Below are 23,733 nucleotides of genomic sequence, written 5' to 3'. Positions count from 1 at the left end.
CACTGCGGAGGAATGGGGCTGGACAGAACACGAGTGCCATCTGGTGGTGGAGAGAGGAAGCCTCCTGCCGCCTACTCTAAAAGGCATGAGAGTTACAGCTCTGGCTGGGCAGGGTGGCCGCACCAAGCGTTCCTCTGTGCTCAAAGGTAGATTTGGACACAGGTGGGTCCCTGAGAAAGTGCATGGACTGAAGAAGCTGGGTTTAGAAAGCCAGATCCCCGGGGGGGAAAGATGGCTCAGCAGTTAGGAACGCTGGCTCGTTCTTCCAGAGGAACCGGGTTCAATCCAGCACTTACCGGCTCACAATTGTAACGCTAGCCCCCCGAGATCGGTAGCCTGTAGGCCCATAGCCCAGTCTGGCTGTCTAGACCTTGTGGCAATCCTGCCCAGTCTCCCAAGGGCTCGGGTTACAGGTGTTGGCCGCCAGGTAGTTCTGGTTTTAATTATTTGTATACGCACATGAGGACAGGTGCTTACAGAGGCCAGGGGCCGGGGCTGGGTCCTCTGGGACTGGAGCTACAGTGAGTGGAGCTACAGGTGAGACACCCCACGTGGGTGCTGAGAGCTGAACTGGGATCCTCTGGAAGAGCATCTAACCACTATGCTGTCTCTCTAGTCCCCTGACGGACTAACTTTAAGGAGAGTAATAGCCATAAACATCCAAAGCTCAAGAGCTGACAGAGAGAAGGTGGTGCCTATGAGGACAAGGCTGGACTTGAGCTCCTGGTAATCCTCTTCAGCCTTTTATTTATTTATTTATTTATTTTTGATACAAGACCTTACTACATAGCCCTGGCTGGCCTGAAACTGGCTTTGTAGATTAGGTTGGCCTTCAAACTCACAGAGACTGGCCTGCCTCTGTCATGCTGGTATTAAAGGTGAGTATGACCGTGACCAGACCCTCCCTTCTTTAACGTGTATTTGTTCAACTGGAGACCAGAAGAAAGACTGTAGTGTTTCCTTAGGAAGAGGTCAAAGGCGGCTGTGGTTTACAGTTTTTTGTTTTGTTTTGTTTTTTAACCATCAAATAGTACCAGGTTAAATGGCAGCAGATTATATATTATATACTTTACTGTGCCTGGCAGTGCCCCTCTTCCTGTGTCGGAAGAATCTCCCACCTTGGGAGGCTAAGGACTGTGATCTCCCACTACAGAGGGAGACAGGACTGGACACTGGCTTTCAAAGCCTCCTTTGCTCCTCCTAGACGTCTCATGCCTGTTTTGTTGTTTTGGAGACAGGGTTTCTCTGTGTAGCCTTGGTTGTCCTGGACTCGCTCTGTAGACCATGTCTCCGCCTCTCGGCGTGCTGGGATTTACAGGCGTGTGCCACCACACCTAGATACTCATGCCTATTACTCTGAGACGGAAGTGGAGTGCGGGAAGGCATTTCCTGGAGGTAGGGGCAGAGTGACTTTAATGAGATCAGGGAGTTCTGGGGCACAGACCTGGTCTCCCTCCCATCCCCTTTGTCAGCAGCCTGTCTAGCCACCCTGAGGCCAACAGAAAAAACATGCCCAACAACCTAACTCCCCACCTCCTTGTATCACCACCACCTCTAGCCTTACCTCTTTAAGGCTCTGCTGTCTACTGAGGTGTCCCAGTAGTGTTATTCTGGGAACCAATTTCAAAAGGCTTTTATGGATCATGGAAGAGGTTGGTTTCTGTCTCTTGGGGATGTCGGCTGAGTTCAAGATTTCATACTTCAGAGGCAAGATAAGACCACAGTCTCAGGACCCTCCTGGGCTTCTGAGGCATCCACACAGTGCCTGATGAGCTGCTGTGGGGCCAGTGGGACTCTGGGGTCTGTACTTTGTGAACAGCCCTTGTCGTGGGGGAAGAGCACTGGGAGCCTCCATAACGTCTCCAGACAAGATGGGATGGGGAAGCATCTGTGCAGACTAAACTGACTGTCGGCTGCATCAGCACACCTCCCTGGGGGCACGGCTGTCTTGTGAGCTGCTGACATACTCCAGGTGGGCCTGTCCCTCTTCCCTGTGCTTTTTTAGTGCAGTTAATCACAAGTCCTTCTTTCTTCCCAGGTGTCTTGGTCTAGAATTATACTCACCATATACAAACCCCAGGCTCTGACTGGGAGCCTAATTCCCACTCTGTGGTAGGTTGGTCCCTATGGGCCATCTTCCAGAAATTCAGTTAAATAATACTTGAAAACATTTTTTTCTGTAATATTTCAAGGTGGTCTTTTCCAAAAGAGCCCCCAAAGGGGATGTTCTAAGTCTGGACACAGTGGTAGATGCCAGTGAGCCATCTTCTCACACGCTTGGCCAGCTGTTCAGGCCATGCAGACGCTGCGGCCCTCAAGATGGCGGGCCCAGCTCCTTGCACTGAGCAACACTCTAGTCTTTAAGAGGCAAAGCAACTCCCAAATCTAAAGCTACCTTTATTTGTGGTTGGCTCAGCATAAGTCGCCTTCATCAATGATCAGAATTATAAAACTGTACAGGAGGTAAAAAAAATAGGCCATTTAACTTAGATAATGACCCTCATAGCATGAGCTTTAAAAATACACATAAAAGTTGTACAGTCTGGCAGTTTATAAAATATAAAGCTAAAAAGAATATTTTAGTTTCCACAAAGAGGAGTGAATCATACAATCAGCACATATTAATTAAACAATTAACTGTCCATAGAGAAGACACATGGCACAAGATTTTTAAAAAATCATCTAAAAATTAACATTTACCCAGACCAAATTATTCACCATTTAAAGACAAGGCTATCATAAGGTGGCAGGAAACAGTGTAACTTCCTTTTCCAGTTTTAAAATGGTCAGGGGTATTGTTCAAAACATATCTGATGTGCTTTAAGCAAGTGCAATTTTAACCGGATATTCGAGTAAAAATTAAATAAATATAAATAGATTCAATAAATAGGTCATTGCGAAAAGAACTACACAAGTCTTCATGTGGGGATGCCACACAGCTGACTAGTAATGCTTAGGTGAGTGGGGACTCCCCCGTCACAGTTTTAGGGAAAACTGGGAAAGAATACTATACCCACCAAACACATGGGGGACAGGAGAGATGAGGCCACAGGGCCCTGGCAAGCAGCATGGCTAAGGCTACTGCAGAGGGAGGCTCAGAGATGTGCCTCTGTGGCTTTCTAGTAACAGAAAAGACCTAGTGTCAGAAGCAACCAGAACTCCACACAGAAAATCACTAGTTCCACCATGAAAATCAAGAATGGGGAGAAAGCGAGCAGGCACTTTGGCTTAAAAGAGGTCAGACCCCAGTTGGAGGATAACCTTCAGGAGAAGCTGATGCCAAGCCCCAGGCAGCCAACACCATGGCTTCCAGACGTGGGGGATGGGCAAGGCTAGAACTGCCGGAAAACCAAACCAAACACAGAGCAGGGCTACCAGAGAACTTCAAGAGTCTCCTTCCAGGAAAGCTGCTGCTTGCTCTTCTGGCTCTCCCTGCACCTCTGGACCAAGACAATGAAGACAATGAACAAGGAGCGGACCCAGGAAGAGATAGAAGAATCCTGGCACAGCTGAAGAGAGGGAGCTGCAGGAAGGCACACAGGACCAAAGCTCTGCAAATGACAAGTAGCCAGCGCAGGAGAGCCTGCAGCCAGAGGTGGCTCTGTAGGAGGTCACGGCAGCAGCCAACTGATTAGCCTTTCACTTTGGGAAAAGGAACTGCTGCAGCTAACTGAGTCACAAGCACACAAAACCTCCACAAAGTCAGTGGGCGCCAAGGAGAGTGCCCTGCTTATCTTCAATTTGGTGGAAAGCATTTGGCTACGCCTGCTGACGTCAGACGTCAGACCTCTACCTTCTCTGTGATGCGCCGTGGGAAGGGCCTACACTACTGCTGTATCAGGGTCAGGGAACACCTCCGCACCCAGGGGTTCACCTTCATTCTCTAGATGGTCTACCTGATTATCAAGTGACACCTCTGTGCCCAAAGTGCAAGTGCTTTGGTGCCTCGTGAAACGGCACACTTCCTAAGCTGAAAGTCCAACACAAGACACGGTTTAAACAAAGATAGCACTCCAGACACAGCTCAGTCCCATACTGAAGTGAAGATGCTGTACTTGTAGACAGCTGGGCAGTCTTCCAGGGATCCTAGCAGCCTCTGAGGATGTGCAACTCCACAGAGCTGCCCTGGCCTGAAGATAGACAGTGTCTCTTGCCGAGCACCTCAGATGCCCAGTATTTTCACTACATACTTGGAGAGCTGATAACTGTCTGGGTCCCTAGAGAACAGACAGTAAGAGAGCTGAGCAGAGCTGATTGGTTCTGAGACGGGACAGTTTTAAGGCACAAGCGGGGCAAACCCCAAATATATACCCTTCCTACCCACTTGAGTTTTCTTTCTGTCCTGACACTTATGAGCTGCTGACTCTCATGAGGCTTCAAAAGGCAGAAGTCTTTCCTGTATTCATCTGTGTCTAACCATCCCGCCAGCTCTACAGAAAGTTTTCAGATAAGCATGATGAGCAGAGGACTTTTGGAAATTTGACTGGCTAGAAACTGACCTGATAAGAGGCAAGGACATTTGAAAAGCGGACTCCAGGCAAACTTGGAGGTAACACCAAGCTGGGCCTTCAGAGAAGACTTCAGCCCTTTCCAAAGGGAAACTCGGCCAAGAGGAACAAGGCAAACAGCAGTCCCTGAGGCAAGCGTCAGACCACATGGCTTCCACCTCCTCACACTGATCAAGGGCTGTTCTCTCTTGGGCCCATTAACAAAGTGCTATGCTAAGAGACGAGCAGGAAGCTAACCGAGGGGCTGGGGTTCCAAGGTCTACACACATCACCCATGAGGTTCAAAGATGTAGGATTTTAAGATCTTAAGAGCCCACTTTGGCCACTACGGAAGTAAGGAAATAAAAAATCTACAGCAGCAGAGGAAGCTTGAGTAAGCGACCCTGGTACCAGCACACCCAGCAGACCTCTCAGGGAATGCCGGGGCAGTGACTCTGGTCAGTGCGGTTCATAAAGCTGCCAAGGCCACTCTAAGCATAGAACAGAATGGAGCCTCAGCCACACACCAGAGACCACCCACTGGTTCCAGTGATTCTACACAGACCCCTCCCACACAGACCCTAACTTCATTCTAACCTCTAAGCTCTTTGGAGGGAGAAGACAGTAGATTCTGACTGGAATTAAAGTTAAAATTTTAAAGAAAAATGATACTGATGTAATTACTTTGACATTAATACATAGTGTCGCTAAAACGTCTTACTCTTCAGCATTAGAGAATGTTCTACATTCTTGAGAGAATGGTGATTTTTGGTACCACACAGAACAGAAGATATTATATCTTGCATTTCTTCTTCACAAGTGTCAAGTTACACTTAACTTACTTATGCAAACGTAGCTTTCTGCAATATGATCAAAATATACTCATTAAAATTTGCCCAGAGAAACACAAAAGCTGGCCTAAAAAACCTGTGGTGGCCCTGCCCTTGGCTGTCTACCCCAGGGCTTTGACTCACAGTCTATGATAGTCTGCTAGCCCCTGGGGTAGATGGGCCTACCACTTACCTTCTGGTTCTGAGCCTCTCCAGTGACTGGGGAGTTCCCTCTAGTTCCTCCTCTCTGGCCCTTAAGACCTGTCTCTGTCCCTGTCTGGCCTTAACTGCCTGCTTGGTGGCCAGGGAACTCTTCATCTCTGGCCACATGGCCAGGACTCAACCCCTTAGGGACCACTTTTGCTGGGCCAGCACTGCATCCAGAACTGAGTGTCCTCTTCATTGTCTAGACTCATGGACATACCTCAGCTGCCCACGGGCGCTGCTAACTAGTCTCCACGCCCCACGCTTATAGCTTGCTGCACGAAGCATCACAGGCTACCACTAACTTGGAGGTGCCTCCTATCCCCATGAAAACGCCTCTGAATGTCCTCTTCCTTAGCACCCCACATCTCTCAATCCATTTCCAGCAGAGGCTGCACTTGGTGCACCCCAGCCAGGCTGCTTCTAGCATGTAGACAAAACAGGATTCCTCCACCCCCTCACTGAAAGGCCCCCAAACTGCCACCCCACAGGAATTTTAGAAAGAAATGTAAGTGGAAGTGAGTTCATCCAGTGAAAGGGAAGCGAGCTCATCCAGTGAAAAGGCTGATGTTGCTCCTTTTGCAGCCTCTGGGACAGGCCCACCTTCGCAGACATCCCTGACTACGAGGCTTCAGGGCCACATCTCCCCAGGTCTCTGTGGTCATGAGGGGCCACTTCTCCAGCTTCCTAGGATCAGTGTTATCCTCTTCTGGCTGCAGATAAGCAGCTCAAGGCACTTGATGTGAGAAGCTTAGTCTTCCTCCTAATCCCAGAGGCAACAAACCATGACTGCAGAGATCAGGCCCATGGTCACTGTTGGGCCCACCAGACCAGAGGGGCTGCCCTAGCTCAGAGGGCATCTGGAGTCGCTGGAGGTTGGGGTTCTGTGGACTCGTGCAAGTAGTAGGTCTGGAAGAGTCTCTCATGCCTGCACAGCTCCATGGCTCGGTAGGTGTGTGAGAGGAGCTGGGGGAAACGTGAGGTGAAGTACCTCACGAAGTCATCGGGGATGGAGCCCAGGGTCTCCTGAACCTCCTCAGGGAGCTCTCGGTAGTGGTGCTTCTGCGAATGAGCAGACAGACAGAGCTTTAGCAGCTGGAAGACAATGCTGAGGGCCTCTCTGGAACAAAAGGCTGAGACATTCATGTACTGACAACACACCCCAGCCGTCCTGTCGCTTTCTTCCTTCAGAAGTAGAGCTCTAGACAGGTAAGACTCAGCCTAGAAAGAGCAGCTTTAGCTTCACCACGTGACTGGCAGCTTGGAATTGTGTGTAGTATTTGTCCCAACAGGCTTGGAGGCTCCCTCTGTGACTGGGTCTGCCCTTTGTGAAGGCTTTTTAGTGACAGCAAGGTCAAGAGCAACCCCTAGGACTCCAAGAGGACATAAGGGGACCCTTCCCAAGTTCCTGAAGACCTTTCCTTGTATAGAAAAGTAACCAGAAGCCCCCGTTAGAGAGTGTTTATAAGCTGGCTGCCAGGCAGTCAGAGGGCACCATAAATCAGCAAGGAGACCATGAAGCACACATGTTCCAGAAGATTGGTCCATAGAGCTTTACCCTGCCTTCTACAGTCTCTGGAGAAAAATTCCTTGAGAGAATACATGGCCTTTTACTTAGTGTGGAGGCGGGAATGAAAATGCTTCCCATAGGCTCATATATTTTAAAGTGTGGTTCCCAACTGGTGGACCATTTCGGATTAGAAGGTGCATGTGGCCCTGTCGGAGGAGGCATTACTGGGGGAGGGCTTTGAGGTTTCAAAAGCCGATGCCAGGTCCAGTGTCTTTCTTCACCTCCAACTTGTGACTCGGAGTGTAAGCTCTCATCTACTGCTCCAGCACCATGTCTGCCTGTCTGCTGCCTGCTCCCTGACATAATGGTCACGAACTCACCCTCTGAAACTCTAAGCAAGCCCCCAGTTAATAGGCTTCCTTTTATGGGTTGCCTTGGTGATGGTGCCTCTTCACAGACTAGAACAGTAACTAAGTAACTCATCAAATCTGCTAGGGCTGTCTAGCCTTTACAAGGTAGAGCCATTATGATCAAAAGACACACAGAAATGTGTATACACAGAAATAGAAGGAGGCGGGATCTGCTGTGACCACTTCCCTGGAAGAATTCACAAGCCCTTTACCTTATTTCTCATGGCTCGGAGGAGATCTCTGACAGAGCCACCTTTGTAGGTTCTGAATTTGCGCAGATCTAAAAAAACAATAAGGGTTATATAATGGTTAAGCAAGTAAACTTTTAAGAGAATTCCTGGGGTCTTGCAATTGGACTAAAGTGATATATCAATTCTCAGTCACGATAAAAGATGCTTTTTGGACCTAAATAAAGATGGGTTCATCTGAAGCTATCCAGGACAGAAATGGCATCTTTGAGCACATTATCACTTACTTATCACTCTTAGGGGACGGACATAAATTGTACACTGCTATAACAAAGCCCACAGAGACATGCTCAAATAAGTCTCAAACCCAAGAAGGGGAATGTAGAACTCCAACAGCTTTAGCTGCCTTGTCTACATCAAGTTCTCAGAAACAGCTGTAGCTTATAAAATGTCTCCTCCTGCCTTTAGCATGGTCACCTGTCTGTAGCGGGACAGTGATGTTCTCTCGCCAGTCCATCTTCACCACAGCTCTCCCTCCTCTCTCCAACTGTCTTACTATCGGGCCGTCCAAGGACTCCTTTTCTATACGGTCACTCACATCCTGTAATGGAAAACAGGCAACAGATTTGGGTCAGGGTTAGGAGTTTGTCCACACTAAGTTACAGAGCAGCCGCTGGCTGTGAACTGTAAACAAACTGAACCTCCCTGCAGGCCCAGGCTTCGGCCTCCTCAGCAGCAGGCAGCAGGCATCTGCTTCTGATCCACTGACTTCCCTGTGAGCATACATGTCTGTCACTCACTAGAACAAACTTGCAGAGATCGCCTCCATGATAAAGAGAGATGTCACAGAGGTGTGGGGAGCATACATCCACCCCTGGAAGTTCACACTCACACAAAACACACTTACACAGCGCTACAGGTACAAGACACATTGTCCAGGTTGCAAAAACATAAAGGGCAAAGCCAAACTCCTGTGCTTCAGATATCCCTGAAACAGGACATCTCAATGTCTAACCAGGTCGTAACTCCTCACCTGAGCACTGGAAAAGCTATGAAGCAGAGCCCTTTTTCTTTTCTGTTTTTGTTGACAGGGTTTCTCTGTATAGCTTTGGCTGTCCTGGACTCACTTTGTAGGCCAGGCTGGCTGCCTACAAATTTACAGAGATCCACATGTCTCTGTCTCCCAGAATGCTGGGATTACAGGCGTGTGCCACCTCGATGGCTCAGAGCCCTTTTTTCAGGAGCACTGGGCGGTAGGTGTGAGATCTGTGGGCCCTGCTATGCTTCAAGTACTATAAGACAAAAGAAGGAGGTCAAGGAGGGGGTACCCTAAGTACTAGCCTTTCAGAGCCCCTGCCAATAAGATTAGATAAGAGACGGGGGATGATGAGTCCACACATCAATATTGAGCCCTTGAAGGTATTTCTTTGATAAAGACAAGATAAAAAAAAATGACGACAAAGAAAAAATTAAGATTTATTTATTTATTCCCCCCCCGCCTCCCCTAGTGCTGGGATTACAGGTGTGTGCCACCATGCATGACTTATTTATGACTTATTTAGTTATTTTACATTAATGAATGCTCTATCTGCATGTACACCTGTATGCCAGAAGAGGGCACCAGATCCCAATATAGAGCCACCATTTGGTTGCTGGGAATTGAACTCAGGACCTCTCGAAGAGTAGACAGTGCTCTTAACCCTGAGCCGTTCCTTTTTTTTTTTTTTTTGCCCTGAGATAGGGTTTGATGTAGGCCAGGCTGGCCTTGAACTTGCTACTTGAACCTGCAGAAAATTACTTTGAACCCATGATCCTTTGCTTCTGCCTCTGGAGTGCTGAAGTTACAGGTGATACTATCTTGTAAGCTACCATGACCAGTGCACTGGCTGAATTCCTAACTTGAACTTCTAGGGAAAAAGCCTTGGAGAAAAGCCACCAAGCTTCATAATCTGAATTTTATCCTGGAACTCAGGTGATGGAAGGAGATAACTGATTCCCACAAGAGTTCTCTGACCTACACACACACACACACACACACACACACACACACACACACACACACGAGTAAGCGTAAAAAAATAAAGAAAAGCTTTGTAGAAACTGGACTGTCCCAGTGGGCATGGTGAAGACATATTTCAGAGTGGTAAAGTAACTACTTTACATACAGCTAGCTGACAAAAACAAAAAGCAGCTGTGTTTGCCACACAGACAACTTGGATGCGCTAACTCAGTTTCACGTAGGGTTAGGGTCTTCACATATAAGTTCTATTCTTGTTGTCTATTTTGTCAGGTGACTTGTGTAGCACACAGTGACCAATCATGTCGCTACATCACCCATTGCTGTCCTGGAAAAAGATACTGGACCCTTCACCCCAAAGACATTTGAATGACTACTTCGCACTAGCAATGGGCCAGGCAGTGTCCTAGGTGCTGGGGTCAGAGCAGTCATCAAAATCATCGAGAAAGTCCTGCCTTCACGGAGCATATGCTCTAGGGCATCTCTGAAGCCAAGGCCTCTGTCAAACTCCTGACAATGTGAGTGTCCATTCTAAGCTAGGGTGCTCTCCAGGACGGAATCCTGCTGTCCCCCCACTGCTCTTCACAGCAGAGGAGGCACTTTGGTTTCCTCGTCTCATGCCACCTAACACCCACAAACAGTCTTCACGGAGCTATTTGGTTACATCACAAAACCATAGGGCTGTCAGTTGCTACAGAAGTTCACAGTCACTGATCTTAAATTTTAGCTCGGAAACAACATGGGATCTGAGTAAAGGGCAACAGAAAAAAAACTTCTTAAGGAGATGTTTGAATTTATGACACGGAATGAAATTGTATGGTATCTGGGATTTGCTTCAAAATAATCTAGGGTTGGGGCTAGAGAGAAAGCTCAGTGGTTAAGAGCACCTCATGCTGTCGTCGGGACTGAGTTTTGTTTCCAGCACTGTGTGGCAGCCCGCAGCCGCCTGTAGCTCAGGTCTCAGGAGGTACTCCGTGCTCTCAGGAGGTGCTCCGTGCTCTGTGGGTGCCGGGCAAGTACATGCTGTACATGCAGGCATGTAGTAAACACTCATACACATAGGGAAGAAATCTTTAAAAAGCAATCTGGGGTGTGGAAGAACACAGGATAAATACTTGCTAAACCTGGAGGACGGATAAGAGGGGCTCTCTGCAGGGTTTTCTCTACTTCTGTGTCTATCAGGGATCCCCACATGTAAAGCTTAACAATTAGGGCCCAGTTGGGGGCTGCAGAGATGGCTCAGTAGTTAAGAGCACTTCCTACTCGCACAGAATACCTGGGTTTGGTTCCAAGCACCCACACTGTGTCTCACAACCATCTGTAACTCCAGTTCCAAGGGATCTGACACCCTCTTCCGAACTTCACAGACACCAGGCACATATGTGGTGCACAGACACACGCAAACCATTCATATATATAAAATATTTAAAAAATCTAATTTTTTAGAGAAATAAAAAAATGGGTACATTAATATGATAGAATGTTATACTCATTATAATTTTATGTATTTTTTAAAAGCAGAATATAACATTGTATATATAGCTTAATCCCAATTATACTATTAGTATATGAAAACACTTAAAATGTGACTGTTCATTTTAGTCAACTAAAATTAACTGGGAGGGCAGTTCCAGGAAGAACTGGCCTAGAGCAAAGGTCCTTCTCCAGCACGGGCAGCACCCTCTGACAGGAGGGCTGATTTAGAGAGGGCTGGGGAAATCAGTGTGCCTGGCTGGCCTTTGCTTCTTGCTGGTAAGAATGCCTATCCCGTTCTGTCACTACTGCCATCCTTCACTGGCACCAGAACCCAGCTTCTTCCACTGTGGGCTAAGACCAGGAGCTCTCTGGGAAATCTTCTAGGTCTAAAGAGTAGACTGACTGCTGAGGCAGCCCAGTTTTGCAGCCTGAGAAGCTACGGGCTTCTCAGCTTCCCCAGTGTGCCGATGGCCGCTGCTGGCCCGACAGCCTGTACGGGTGAGCCATTCTCGTGCACCCCTTTACAGCACACACACAGAGTGTATTAACATAAATGCTAATCATGCTTGTCCTGGTTGTAGGCTACAGGTCATCTGTTTTGCTCTTTGTTCTTTCAATCTTTTCAGAATCTGGAAGACAGATTTTGGTGGAGAAATAGACCCAGGTACCTGGAAGAACTGGAGCTGCTTTTCCAGGCTCCAGAAGAAGGGGTGTTTCAGCACGTGCTTTGCGGAGGGCCGCTGCTGGGGATCCATTGCAATCATTTTTTCTATCAATTCACGAGCAATGACATCCTCTAAAGAGAAAAATGAACAACCCATCATTTCCAAACTATAACCAAAGGAAATATCAGAAACCTTAAAAAAATCTGTTTGACCCCCACATTTGTGTTTATATCTGTTGTATATGTGTGCGCATGTTTGTGTGTGTGCATGCATGCAGAGGTCAGAGGTTTATGTCAAATGTCTTCCTTGGTTGCTTTCCACCTCTGTTTTCTGAGATAAGAGTCTGTCACTGAACTTGGGATTCACAATTCAGCTAGACTGGCTGCCCAGCACGCCCCAAGGATCCTTCTGTCTCTGCCTCTCTAGTACTGAGTTACAGGTGCAAGACACCAGGCTTGCCCTCCCCCCCACCCCCCGGGTATTGAGGATCCAGCCTCAAGTCCTCATGCTTTGAGGTGAACACTTTACCGAGTGAGCCATCTCCCAAGTCCCTGCATGCCCTTTGATACAAGATCTGCTATAGGAATGGATTCTCATAAAACAACCACAGGCCTTCACCATGTGGTTTGTGAAAAGCAGTGACTAAATATCCAAAAGCAGAGGCTTACGTCCTACATGATGAGCTGCTAACGTGACTAAATACAGATGGATTTAGAAAGACACTCAAGGTAAAGCATGGTGGGCTGGTGATACCAGTACTCAGCAAGCTGAGGCAGAAGACCATGACTTTGAGACCGGTCTGAGCTACATAGGAAGACTTAAACTAGCCTGGGCTACACAAAGAAACCCTGACTCATTAAACAAACAAACAAACAAACAAACAAAAAACCCAAAAAGATGAAGTTGAAAAACAAGCCTGTTGCAAACGCGTGATGGAATCCCCATCCCCACTTCTACCAGGAGCCTATCAGCTCAGGCTCACCTGGAACTCCTGAGAATCCTAGCCTGGTCCCCTGCTTCAGTGTCCTAATGGCTAGGATGACAGGTATATTCCACCACCCACCCCAGCCTCAACCCCACCTCTTCTTCTTTCTCTTTTTAATATTTATATAGCTGTGTACAGGGGAGGGCATGTATATGTGACACAGCACACGTGTGGGGGTCAGAGGACAACTTATAGGAAGTTCTCTCCTTCTACCATGTGGGTGGGTACCACGGATTGAGCTCTGCTCATCGGGCTTGCAGGCAAATGCCTTTAACCACGAGCCATCTTGCCAACCCCTTAACCCCATCTTTTTGTTGTTGTATAGTCTTGGCTGTCCTGGAACTCACTATGTAGACCAGGCTGGCCTCAAATTTATAGAGATTCTCCTGATCTGTGCTCAGATTAAAGGCGTGTGTCACCATTTACATCCATTTTTATAAAAGTATACATATCTAGATAAGCAATTAGAATAGAATAATTAGAATAATATACAAAGAAGCAGATATCCATCCCTGTATAAAGAAAATATGGGTCTTTATGTTAATATGGTTTTTCTACAATGAATAAGGAAAAAACCTCATAGGCAAAGCAATTATTTTGTTTTAATCTTTTCACACAGCGGTGCTGGGGTGCTGTGATTTAACATAATCTAGCAAACTTCCTAGTCAGGAAGAAGTACGTGTTACATGCAGGTCGGCAGAGCAAGGACAGAGTCTGACCATCCCTGCTGGAGACAGACTGTCTTGTAACTGTGGACCCCACACAACAGAATCCAATTTCCAGAGCACAAAGAGCGGTCTCCAGAGGGGCCTGGCCCAGGTTAACACCTCAGTACTCCAAGGATGATCTTAGCCAGCCTCTGCCAGCTCTGTATGTATCAGCATTTCTTAAGGCTGCCGAGATAGGCAGTATACTGGACAGTGTTACCACACAGGCACCTGCTCACCGTGTTTGTCCGAGTGGAAGCAGTCAAGGCTGCAGGCGCCCAAAAGGATGTTCGCCTGCCGCTGCAAGGACTTGCCAAAAGGATGGTTGCCCTCAGAGATGACATAGTAAAAGACACAGCCTGCAGAGAAGATGTCCACTGTGTAGGTCTGAAAGAAATGCAGAGTGGGAGGCCTCAGACAGCCATTACTTTACTCACAGATCTGACTTCACTTCAACCCCCTCCTGAAAGGTATCTGGTAAGTAAAGATAAATGTGAATTGCCTAGAACAGCCAGGGACACCCTGTAGTGTTGCCATAGTGCCCTGACTGATATCAAGGTCATGGGCCTTCAGGCTGACAGCCTGGGATGCTGGCTCTGCCAGGTGCTGACAGGGAACAATCCGCCATCACACTCATCCTTGACAGTGACTCATGATCTATTCTTGCCTGAAACATTTCTCTTGAATCTATACAGCTGTTTTGTTTTGTTTTTCAAGACAGGGCTTCTTACCAGGCTGGCCTTGAACTCAGAGATCTACCTGCCTCTTTCTCTTGGATCTAATCAAGCCTCCAGACTTAACTTCTAGCTTACAGAGAGAATGAGAGAACTATGAAGCAATGCCATGAAGAAATAAGCAAGCAGCCTAGAATGGGGCATTCAAGGACTTCTCAAGAGTAAGCATCAGAGAACAAAACAGGTAGGGAAGCTGCTGGGGGCCTGCTGAGGAATGTGAACATGGACTAGGTATTTGGAACAGGCTGGGAAGAGTGCTGACTGTTCAGGTCTGACGAGATGGTGGGAGAAGGCACTGCTCTTAGAAACAAGTGCTACAGCATCTAGGGGTGAAGGGCGGAGACGCCTGCTCCTTACATTTAAATGGTGTAAACACAGGAAGACAGAGCAAACCTACGTTATGTATTAACAGTGACTCTGGGTGGCCCTAACAGTCTTTCAATTTTATGTATGTCAACAGATTCTTAAAACAAAGGTATGGAGAAACAAAGCAAACTTAAATGAAAATTGGAGGTCTGCTCATCTTAGGCAAAAACTGACTCTCCAGGTTCCCAAAGGAAAGGGGGTAAAAAGCGACTGGAAGGGTTGGGAAAATAACAATGGTTCATATCTGTCTTTCTCATTTATCTATCAGAACATGAAACTACATGGAAAGTTCACAGAACAGTTCTCTGTTAAAGAGATGTCATTTGTAACCACATGTTCCTGGCCCCAAATCTTGAAATACAATGCTGTGGTTTTCTTTAAAAATATTCCCATTTACTTACAGGGTTCTCTTTGCAGTCTTCACTCAGCATCTCTGGGGCAATCCAGCCTTCAGTGCCAGGTACCCCCGAACGACGGCTGAAACTGTGCCTGCCTACTGCCAGCTTCTTGCAGAGGCCAAAGTCAGAAATCATGGCCTTGATCCTGCCATGTGCGTTGGGCATGGAGAGGAGAATGTTGTGGGGTTTCAGGTCTCTGTGAACTAGTAGAGAACTCCAAATTCATCCGACACTTACCACAAGTGACTCCAGCTCCCTTCAAGGGGTTGTGGGTCCCTGCCAGACTCCTAAATACCTGCTATGAGCTACAAAATAATCATTTCCAATTACCTAAGGTTCTCCCTCACACTCTTACACACCCTGTCAAAAGGTGTGTAAATCCCCCCTTCCCCTGTGCAGACCAGGTAGTTGGCCCCACCTGGGCCTTTAGCCTGGAAAAGAAAATTCTCTTACCAATGTTGAGAGAGTGCAGGTGTGCCAGGCCTGAGGTGGTCTGCTGGAGCAAGGTGATAGGCTCTAGACCAAGGTGGGCAAAGTCCTTCTGCTCCACATACTGTAAGAGACACAGCACAAGTAGAAGAAAGGGAGCCAGAGGTCTGCCAGCCACGACCCACCTGGCCAGGAATGCCGAGCGGGCCTCTCCATGAAAACTGGGGTGGCGACAGCGCTCTGCATTTGTGGCTGGCGCTCGAGCGGACACCAAACTTCGCACTTAGGTTGAGCAGAAGTAACTTCTGTAACTGCACCGTAACCTCAATAAAGTTAATAAAGCGAGGTTTAAAGAATAGCAAATAGATACTTCCCGAACACATGCCACTGGGTAGGAGAAGGGGCTGCGGTGGCTGTGCCAAAGCTGTCACTGACCCTGTCACTGTCACTAGCAAGGCCAGCCAGACCTACCTCTTGCAGGGTGGCTGCACACAACTCAATGGCAATGTAGTGGAACTGCCGGTCCTTCTCTGTGCAAAAGTAGCGGATGACATTCGGGTGCTCATCTGATTCTCGAAGCAGCTGGACCTCACGGTCTGCAAAGCTGAAACACTCAGGAAGGATCCTCTTCACAGCCACATCACGGTTGTCAAACATGCCTCTGTAGGACAGGAAGTAGTAGCAGAGTTTGCTTAGTACACACTGGGCTGTAGACATGAGCTCAGCTCTGTAAGATGCCAATGTTCCTTCTTCCAGTATCAGCCACCTCAGCTTCAAAGCCCATAGACCCTGGCCAACCTCCATCAGTCCATAGTTATCACTTCTCTTTTCGTGTCTACCTTTAAGTCAATTTGACACAAGCTAGAGTAATTTAGGAAGGTGAATTCTCAACTGAGAAAACACCTCCATTAGATTTGCCTATAGGCAATTCTGTACTACATTTTTCAAATTGGTGATTGATGGGGGGAGGCGTAGCCCACTGTGAGTGGTACCACCCCTGGGAAGGCGGTCCTGGATCTAAAAGAGGCAGGCTGAAAAGCAATGAGTAGCAAGCCAGTAAGAAGTACTTCTCAGTGGCTTCTACTTCAGTTCCTGCCTTGGGTTCTTGTCCTGACTTCAATTGCCTGTGATGTGGAAGTGTAAGTAAAATTAAGCCCCTTCCTCCCCGAGTTGCTTTCGGTCATGGTATTTTTATCATAGCAACAGGAACTCTTATCACAGTGTGGGAGCTCACTAGAGGCAAGGCTCATCTGCCTTGATCGTCACTTTGACCCTGCTATGCCCAGGAGCCTGGCACTTAAAACCTCAACCTGGCATGCACTCTCACAGCTGGGGGACTGGGTCCCACCACTCACTTGTATACAATTGTACCCTCAGCTCCATGGCCCAGGACATCCTTGGGGCAGAATGAAATTTTTCCAACAATCACCACTCTGGTTTCTTCATCTGGGACAAAACAGGAAGAAGAGGTCATTTTTAGAAAGACACCACCTGAAGAACTTTGAGGGTGAAAGGGCTTCCTGATTTCTCAGTATGACTTGGGATTTAAGAGGGTCTATATTCCCAGATTCCTGGTGGAAAAGAGCGAGGCCCACTTCTCATTTATGCTCAGGGACACTGCCTCCTCCCCAGAATTCTGTCCCCTGCTCTTACAACATTCTTCTCTTCTGCCTTTACATTATCTTATTTGAGAAAGTCTTAAATTTTCCCAAAGAAAAGAATGCTCCGTAGAGTCTCGTTTAGTTAACAAAATTTAGGTGAACACCACCACCAAAACAAAACAAAACAACAACAACAAAAAAAAACAAAAACAAAAAACAAAAAAGGTCTACCTCAAAGATCCATCTCTAGAACATTTCAGTGTGCTGGAACAGGTAAGATAAAGATGCTGCTTAGAACTAGGGGCTCCAGAGCACACTCTCTGCAGCAATCCTCCAAAATGTGGGGCCTGACAACCGGTTAAGCCCACTCCCCACAAGGAAAGTGGGTCACTTTTTGAATGTGGCCAGTGGCTAGTCTCAGGAATTCACTTAAGCCAGATGGGAAACTTCCCTCCGGTCAACAGCAGATGCCATAGCCCAGCAGATGAAAGATGAAGAAGAGTTGGAACAGCATACCATGAAAAGGGCGGAAGCCCCTATCCCGCAAACCTATAAGTGGGAGGAAACTAGGATAGAACATGCTGAGCCCTCAGGAGTCTTGGAAGGTGTTTCAGGTGATGTTCAAAGACACAGTGGGAACTGTCTTTACCCTCGTCATCCTGCTCCAGGGAGGGGCTGGTGGCAGCCTTGGAGGCAGAGCTGCTGGAGTGGTTGGAGGCTCTGGGGGATGGACTGGGGCTGCTGGTGCCTGAGCTCTCTGAGAAGAGGCCAGATGAATCCAGGAACTCAGGGTCCTGGGGAAGGTCTCCATGTGAGTGGAAGGGGAGCTGCTGTTGCTGCAGGAGCTGAATTCTCTCCAGTTCTTTTTGGAACTGTTGGTGCTGGAGCTGCTGATGTATGCTCTGTGAAGAGAAATCCACATCCAGGCTAGCGTAGCTGGGAAACAAGTCACAGGGAGAGGTGTTCCCTGAGGCCAATGAGGCAGGCAAACTTCATTTGAACCCCGAGGCACAAGGCCAGAGAGAAGCCACATGGAGACAGAACTGATTAAGTAATCTCACTCCGAAGAGCCCACAGTCTAAGCCTGGAGGGGGCTGGTGAGACTGAGTGGTAACCAGGAGGAGCACCTGAAGGGATCCTGCACTAGAAAGAGGGCTAAACCAAGGGGGAAGTTCCCATTTAACCTCAGGAATTAGTGACTTTTAAGGACACCTGGGAGAGTTGTCAAAGTGAAACCAAATAGAAACAATGGTGAGAGGTACATAGGGGCCTGGTGGGTAGGGGAAAGCTCTGGTCCACAATGATTGTGCCTGAGCAGAGGTTAGAATGGGGGGGGAGGGGGGCTGAAGTCTAGAAGGCAGGCTGGAGGCTGTGGTCCAGAATGAGGCAGTGTGGGGTTGAACCACGGTGCCTGGCTAAGGTTCTGCTCCACTGTGCTGCCACCCAGCACCCTCTTCTCCAGTACTCAGAAAACTTCGCTCCACCATCAGGAGACACATCAGTGGTCTGTAATTATTCTTGCCTGGGCATGGCAGGTGGACTAAAGGGGAATTTTCTAGCTTTTTTTGAATCCAGGGTCAAAGTTCTGGGTGTGCCACCTACTAGCCAAGTACCTCAGGAAGTCATGTGGCCTCCCTAAACCTCCTTCTGTGGACAAAGAATCTATAATAATAAACAGACTGTGTGAGGTTAAAAAGACTAGGTAACTGTCCTTTGTCCACAGAAAGCAAAGCATGCAGTCTGTCTTCCGTACTTGACGGGGACAAGAGCTGCCTGTGTGCTGGTGTTCTGAAGAGACAACTCCACAGGCTTGAACCACTTGCTGAAGGGACCGTCTGCTCAAATACAACATCACTGTTTTGAATCATACACAACTAGGAAGTGAAAGGAATTAACAGCTCACCCTTTACACTTTAGCTGATCATAGGTAGTGTATGAAGAAGCAGATTTTCATCTGCTGGCCTTCCTTTTAAAAAACAAGTACAATTAACCATTTAGAATGATCATAGGCAGGTTACACATCAACCTTTATACCCTTTTTTGACAAACAGTAAGATTTAGTTATAAAACTGTCCTTTTATAAGAAGCTAGGGATGTTTTTGAAAATAAGCAAATATTTTTTTTCCTTTTTTCTTTTCTTTCTTTTTTAAGACTGAGTCTCACTACATAGCCCCTTGCTGGTTTTGAACTTGCTATGTAGACCAGGCTATCCTCAAACTTCAAGTGCTACAATTAAAGGCATGCAACACCATACCTGGCTTAAATAGTGACTTTTAAATATGAAACATATTGGCTGCTTTCGTGTGGCTCTCACTGACATCCAGTAGTTGACAGAGAGGTATCAGAACATGGAGGACAATGAGAAAGGTCAAGCCTTACCAGGGGGTAAGTGATGATGAAGGCCACCCATCCAATCAGCAGGAAGGTGCTCAGGATAATAGTAGCCATGTCCTTGAGCATGGAGTCCACAGGGGCCTCAGGCTTGGCAGGGGCACGGGACAGCTTCTCTTCTATATCCTGAGTCATGGTGGTTGGTATGTTTTCTGAAGTCTGGCCAACTAGGTTGATAACCTTGTATAAAAGAGATTTGCTAAATGTCTAGCCAGATATAGATGAAGTTAGCACCCAAGAGAAGCCATGTCTATTTAAAATGTAGGACTAAACTCAAATACTTTTTTTCTAGTTCGTCAAAAGTCTGGTAGACTAGGTAACTGTTGCTTCTTTCTAAGTAATTGCTGTAACAAGCCATACATTCTGCAGTGATGTTGTCATTGTTCACAGAGATCTCAGAACAACAGATTTGGAAATACCTTTAGACCCTGACATTCTTTTTTTCTTTCTTTGTTCAAGAGAGTTCCTCTATGTAGCCTTGGCTATCCTGGACTTTGTAGAACAGGATGACCTGGAACTCACAGAGATCCACCTGCCTCTGCCTCCCTAAGTGCTGGGATTACAGACCACTGCGCCTGGCTCTTTTAAAATTTTCAGTGATAAATTAACAACTTCTCTGATAGTAGATTTGCTATTTAAGGGAGACTGTAAAATCACCTAAGTCAACTGTAGAGAAAAGTCTAGTGAAAAGTTGGCCATCAATTTGATACCTTTTCACATTGAAAAATTAGGCTAGCTGGGGCATGCAGAAGATCCTAGGTTTAATCCCCACACTACCAACCAACCAACCAACCAACCAACCAACCAACCAAACCCACAAAATCAAAGAAGGCTCTTTAGGAATGAAGATCTGAGTTCAAATCCCAGGAACCCACAAACAAAGCCAGGTAGAATAGTATGTGCACCTATAACCCCATCGGTGGGGTGAGGTGGAAGCAGGGGAATCACTGGAACTTGGTCATCAGTTTAGCTCCAGATTCAGTGAAAGATTCTGCCTTTCACTGGGAATAAGGTGGTGAGGGCAGAACACCTAACATCTTCTAGCCTCCTTATATTCACCATGCCCCCATGTTGACACACACACACACACACACGCACACACGCACGCCAACAAAACAAGAAGGCTGTACATATGTATGTAGTGCAGGCATGTACCTAATATGAAGCCACTTCCTTAGGTTGTTTTAAATTTTCAGGAATTCCCAAACTAAAATAATTTATTCAAGAGTTCTATTAGTTTTCCAAAGTTACAGAAATGTATCAGATGCCTTTATTAAATAAATGCTTACGATAAATAAATAAATAAATAAGTGGAATTCTTATAGAAGCTCCAAATTAAATCAGATAATCATGTAGCTTCCTCCAGGAACAGTTTAGAAAACACAGGGATCTGTATTCAACTCAGCTAGTGTTCCCCGTGTGTCCACCAACACTAACACGCAGCTTCCTGGCCTTGCACACTAGGTTTTCCACATGCTTACATCACTGCACGTTCTCCTGCAAGACGTCAGCCTTTGGTGCCTTCTCTCCCTTCCAGCTGCTGTCTGAGTGCATCCAGGTACAAACCTCTTTTAAAGGTTCATGTCTCCTTTATGGTGCATCCCACAGTGCATGCGGAGAATGGCTTGTTTGGTACATAGCATGTGGCTGAGAAATGTGTGCTGAGTATATGACAAGGAGAACATTTATTTTAATTATATTAACTGTTCAGTATATGAACTGTGCTTAAAAAGACAGCTGTGGGGCTGGAGAGATGGCTCAGTGGTTGAATTCAGGTACTGTTGTTGCAGAGAATCTGAGTTTGGTTTCTATCACCCACGTCAGGCAGCTTACAACCACCCGTGACTCCAGCTTCTGGCCTTTGCAACCTGACAATCTGAGTGTGACCTCTGGGTAAAAGGAAAAAAACTATTTCTGCAAGTTGCCCTTACTTTCACACCTGTACCATGGCACATATGTGTGTAAACACACGTACACCTACACAAACACACACCACTACCATCATCATCAATAAAAAAAAAAAAAAAAAAAAAAAGAACATTTTAAAGACCTCCTTGCTCAATATCAGATGGTTAAATATAAAATTTTGGATCTTGGCCACTTCTGGGTATTAGATTAATTGTATTCTCTTATTTTCTTCTTTATACTTTTGTAAGTATGCAATATTTAATAGGATCTTAGGCTGAGAATATAGCTCAGTGTAGGGTTCTTGCCTAGCATACATAATGCCTTTGGTTCAATTTCCAGCGTTGAACAAGTCAAATAAATGGAATCGATTACTTTGAGCTGGGCACAGTGGCACATGCCTGTCATCAAAGCACTCAGAGGCAGAGGCAGGCAGATCTCTAAGTTCAAGGTCAGCCTGATCTACAAATTGAGCCAAGGATAGCCAAGGTTACACACAGAAACCCTGTCTCAGAAAACCAACCAACCAACTAAGTTTCTCAAGTGATTTGTTAGACCACAGACCGCCCATGGCAGTAGCTCTTGTTCTTCAAACTCTTCCCCAGTTGAGGCCACTTCTCTATTACCACTCTCCACTTAGTGGGGCTGCAGGAGTCCAGGCCTGAAGAGCTAGCTCACTAAGGCCTTCAGAAACCTCCAAGTCCACTTTGTTGGTCATGCATGTACCTAATATGCTGGCCAGAGCTAGAATAATGAGTACCTGATAGCTCAGCATTGGCTGAGCAGTTTTCTGCGTTGCATCAAGAACCATGATACAGCATGAAGGCAACTTGAACTGGTATCCTTGGGGAACTCCCCTTGTTTATATTACGGTTCAGTGTTTCAAGAGAATCCCATCAAATGAGATGAAGGCAGCACTCAATAAGAACCAGGCTCTCTAGTGGTATCTGTGCCATACTTGCTTATACATTTTGATCAAAACAGCTAGTCAGATTTCATGAAGAAAGTGCCCAAAATGATGTCAAGATTGTATTTTGTGTGTGTGTGTGTGTGTGTGTGTGTGTGTGTGTGACCATGTCTTAAAAAGTAAGGTGGACAGGGCCAAAGGAATGACACCTGAAGTTGTCCTCTAGTCTCCATAAGGATATGTGCACACATGTGAAATACAAATTTTAAAATAAAACAAGTTTCAGTTGATGACAGGAAAAAAATACCCCCAACCCTCCGTATCTGATCAGGAACAGCCAATCAAGTACCAGCAGATGGAGGTAAAATAACAAGTTTGAGCACCTGGGAGCTTTTGACTCAAGTTCCAAGCTTCTTCTCAGAGGCTCTTTCCACTCTGTCCTCTCTTCAGGACAAGGCATGCTTTGGGGACACCATCTGTGTGAACAGTTCCAGTGCACAGTTCCCTCATGCTCCCCCAACAGGGCGGCCCAGCTGAGGCCCTGATCTAGTCCATTAATACCTGTTAGGAAAAGCCAAAGCCATGAGTTCACGTCCCCACTTACTTCCTCAAAGCTCCTTTTTTCTGAATCAGCTGGAATCACATTTTCTCGATGTTTGGGCAGGTTGTTGGGAAACCTCTCCAGCATCTTAGTAGATGCGGACAGAGGAGTTTCATGGTGTCCTATAAGAGGAAACAAACTTTTAAACAGAGTCTAGGCAGTGGTGGATCCCAACACAAAATTTCAGTAACTCTCTACCTGCTGAGGGAATCTTTTCTACATTGCAACCCCTTATCTATATGGCAAGAAAAAGGGAAAGGCAGCTACTAGAGAGTTAGCATGAAAACAAATTCCCCCCACCCCCACCCCAAGACAGGGTTTCTCAGTGTTTAACTGCCCTGGCTTCCCTGGAACTCCCTTTATAGACTAGGCTGGCCTCAAACTTATAGAGATCCATCTGCCTCTGCCTGCCAAGTTCTGGAATAAAGGTGTGTGCCACCACTGCCAGGCTCAGAAACAGAAATTTTATAGTATGTGATAGCACTCAACTTTTAATCCCAGCTCTTGGAAGGCAGAGGAAGGTGTATCTCTGTGCATTTAAGACTAGCCTGGTCTACATAGTAAGTTCCAGGCCAGCCAGAGCTAAACAGTAAAGCCTTTCTCCAAACAAACACCTAAAAAACACTCCCCACCCCCAATAGAAACTTTAGGACTGAAGAGATGGTCAGTCAGTAAAGTACTTGTGAAAGCAAGAGGACCCAAATTCGATCCCCAGAGCCCATGTAGAAAAGTTGGCAACATATGTAATCCAGTGGGGGATGGAGACAAATTGATCCCTGGAGCTTGCTGCCTAGGTAGCCTAACTTAATCAGTGAATTCCAGGCCACTGAAAGAGTCTGCCTTAAAAAGTAAGGTGGACAGGGCCAAAGGAATGACACCTGAAGTTGTCCTCTAGTCTCCATAAGGATATGTGCACACATGT

At 46.7% G+C, this 23,733-nt stretch overlaps 1 protein-coding gene across 1 annotated transcript in view; it reads right to left on the bottom strand.

Annotated features, from left to right (window-relative positions):
* Positions 1–2,377: 2,377 nt before the first annotated feature.
* The window catches only part of Ern1 (endoplasmic reticulum to nucleus signaling 1), a 96,534-nt gene continuing 75,178 nt past the window's right edge, over positions 2,378–23,733 (bottom strand). Inside the window, exons 11-22 of the mRNA XM_021634283.2 lie at positions 22,815–22,933; positions 19,387–19,578; positions 17,657–17,909; positions 16,762–16,852; positions 15,878–16,067; positions 15,431–15,530; positions 14,981–15,180; positions 13,719–13,866; positions 11,791–11,918; positions 8,107–8,230; positions 7,654–7,721; positions 2,378–6,583 (exon numbers count right to left, since the gene is read on the bottom strand). Coding sequence (XP_021489958.1) covers positions 6,371–6,583; positions 7,654–7,721; positions 8,107–8,230; positions 11,791–11,918; positions 13,719–13,866; positions 14,981–15,180; positions 15,431–15,530; positions 15,878–16,067; positions 16,762–16,852; positions 17,657–17,909; positions 19,387–19,578; positions 22,815–22,933 — 1,826 coding nt within the window. The 3' untranslated portion in view covers positions 2,378–6,370. The remainder of the gene's footprint in view (positions 6,584–7,653; positions 7,722–8,106; positions 8,231–11,790; positions 11,919–13,718; positions 13,867–14,980; positions 15,181–15,430; positions 15,531–15,877; positions 16,068–16,761; positions 16,853–17,656; positions 17,910–19,386; positions 19,579–22,814; positions 22,934–23,733) is intronic.

The sequence above is a fragment of the Meriones unguiculatus genome, chromosome 7, assembly GCF_030254825.1.
Source record: "Meriones unguiculatus strain TT.TT164.6M chromosome 7, Bangor_MerUng_6.1, whole genome shotgun sequence".
Taxonomy (NCBI): domain Eukaryota; kingdom Metazoa; phylum Chordata; class Mammalia; order Rodentia; family Muridae; genus Meriones; species Meriones unguiculatus.
Note: the sequence above shows the minus strand (reverse complement) of the source record. Positions and strands in the feature narration are given on the sequence as shown.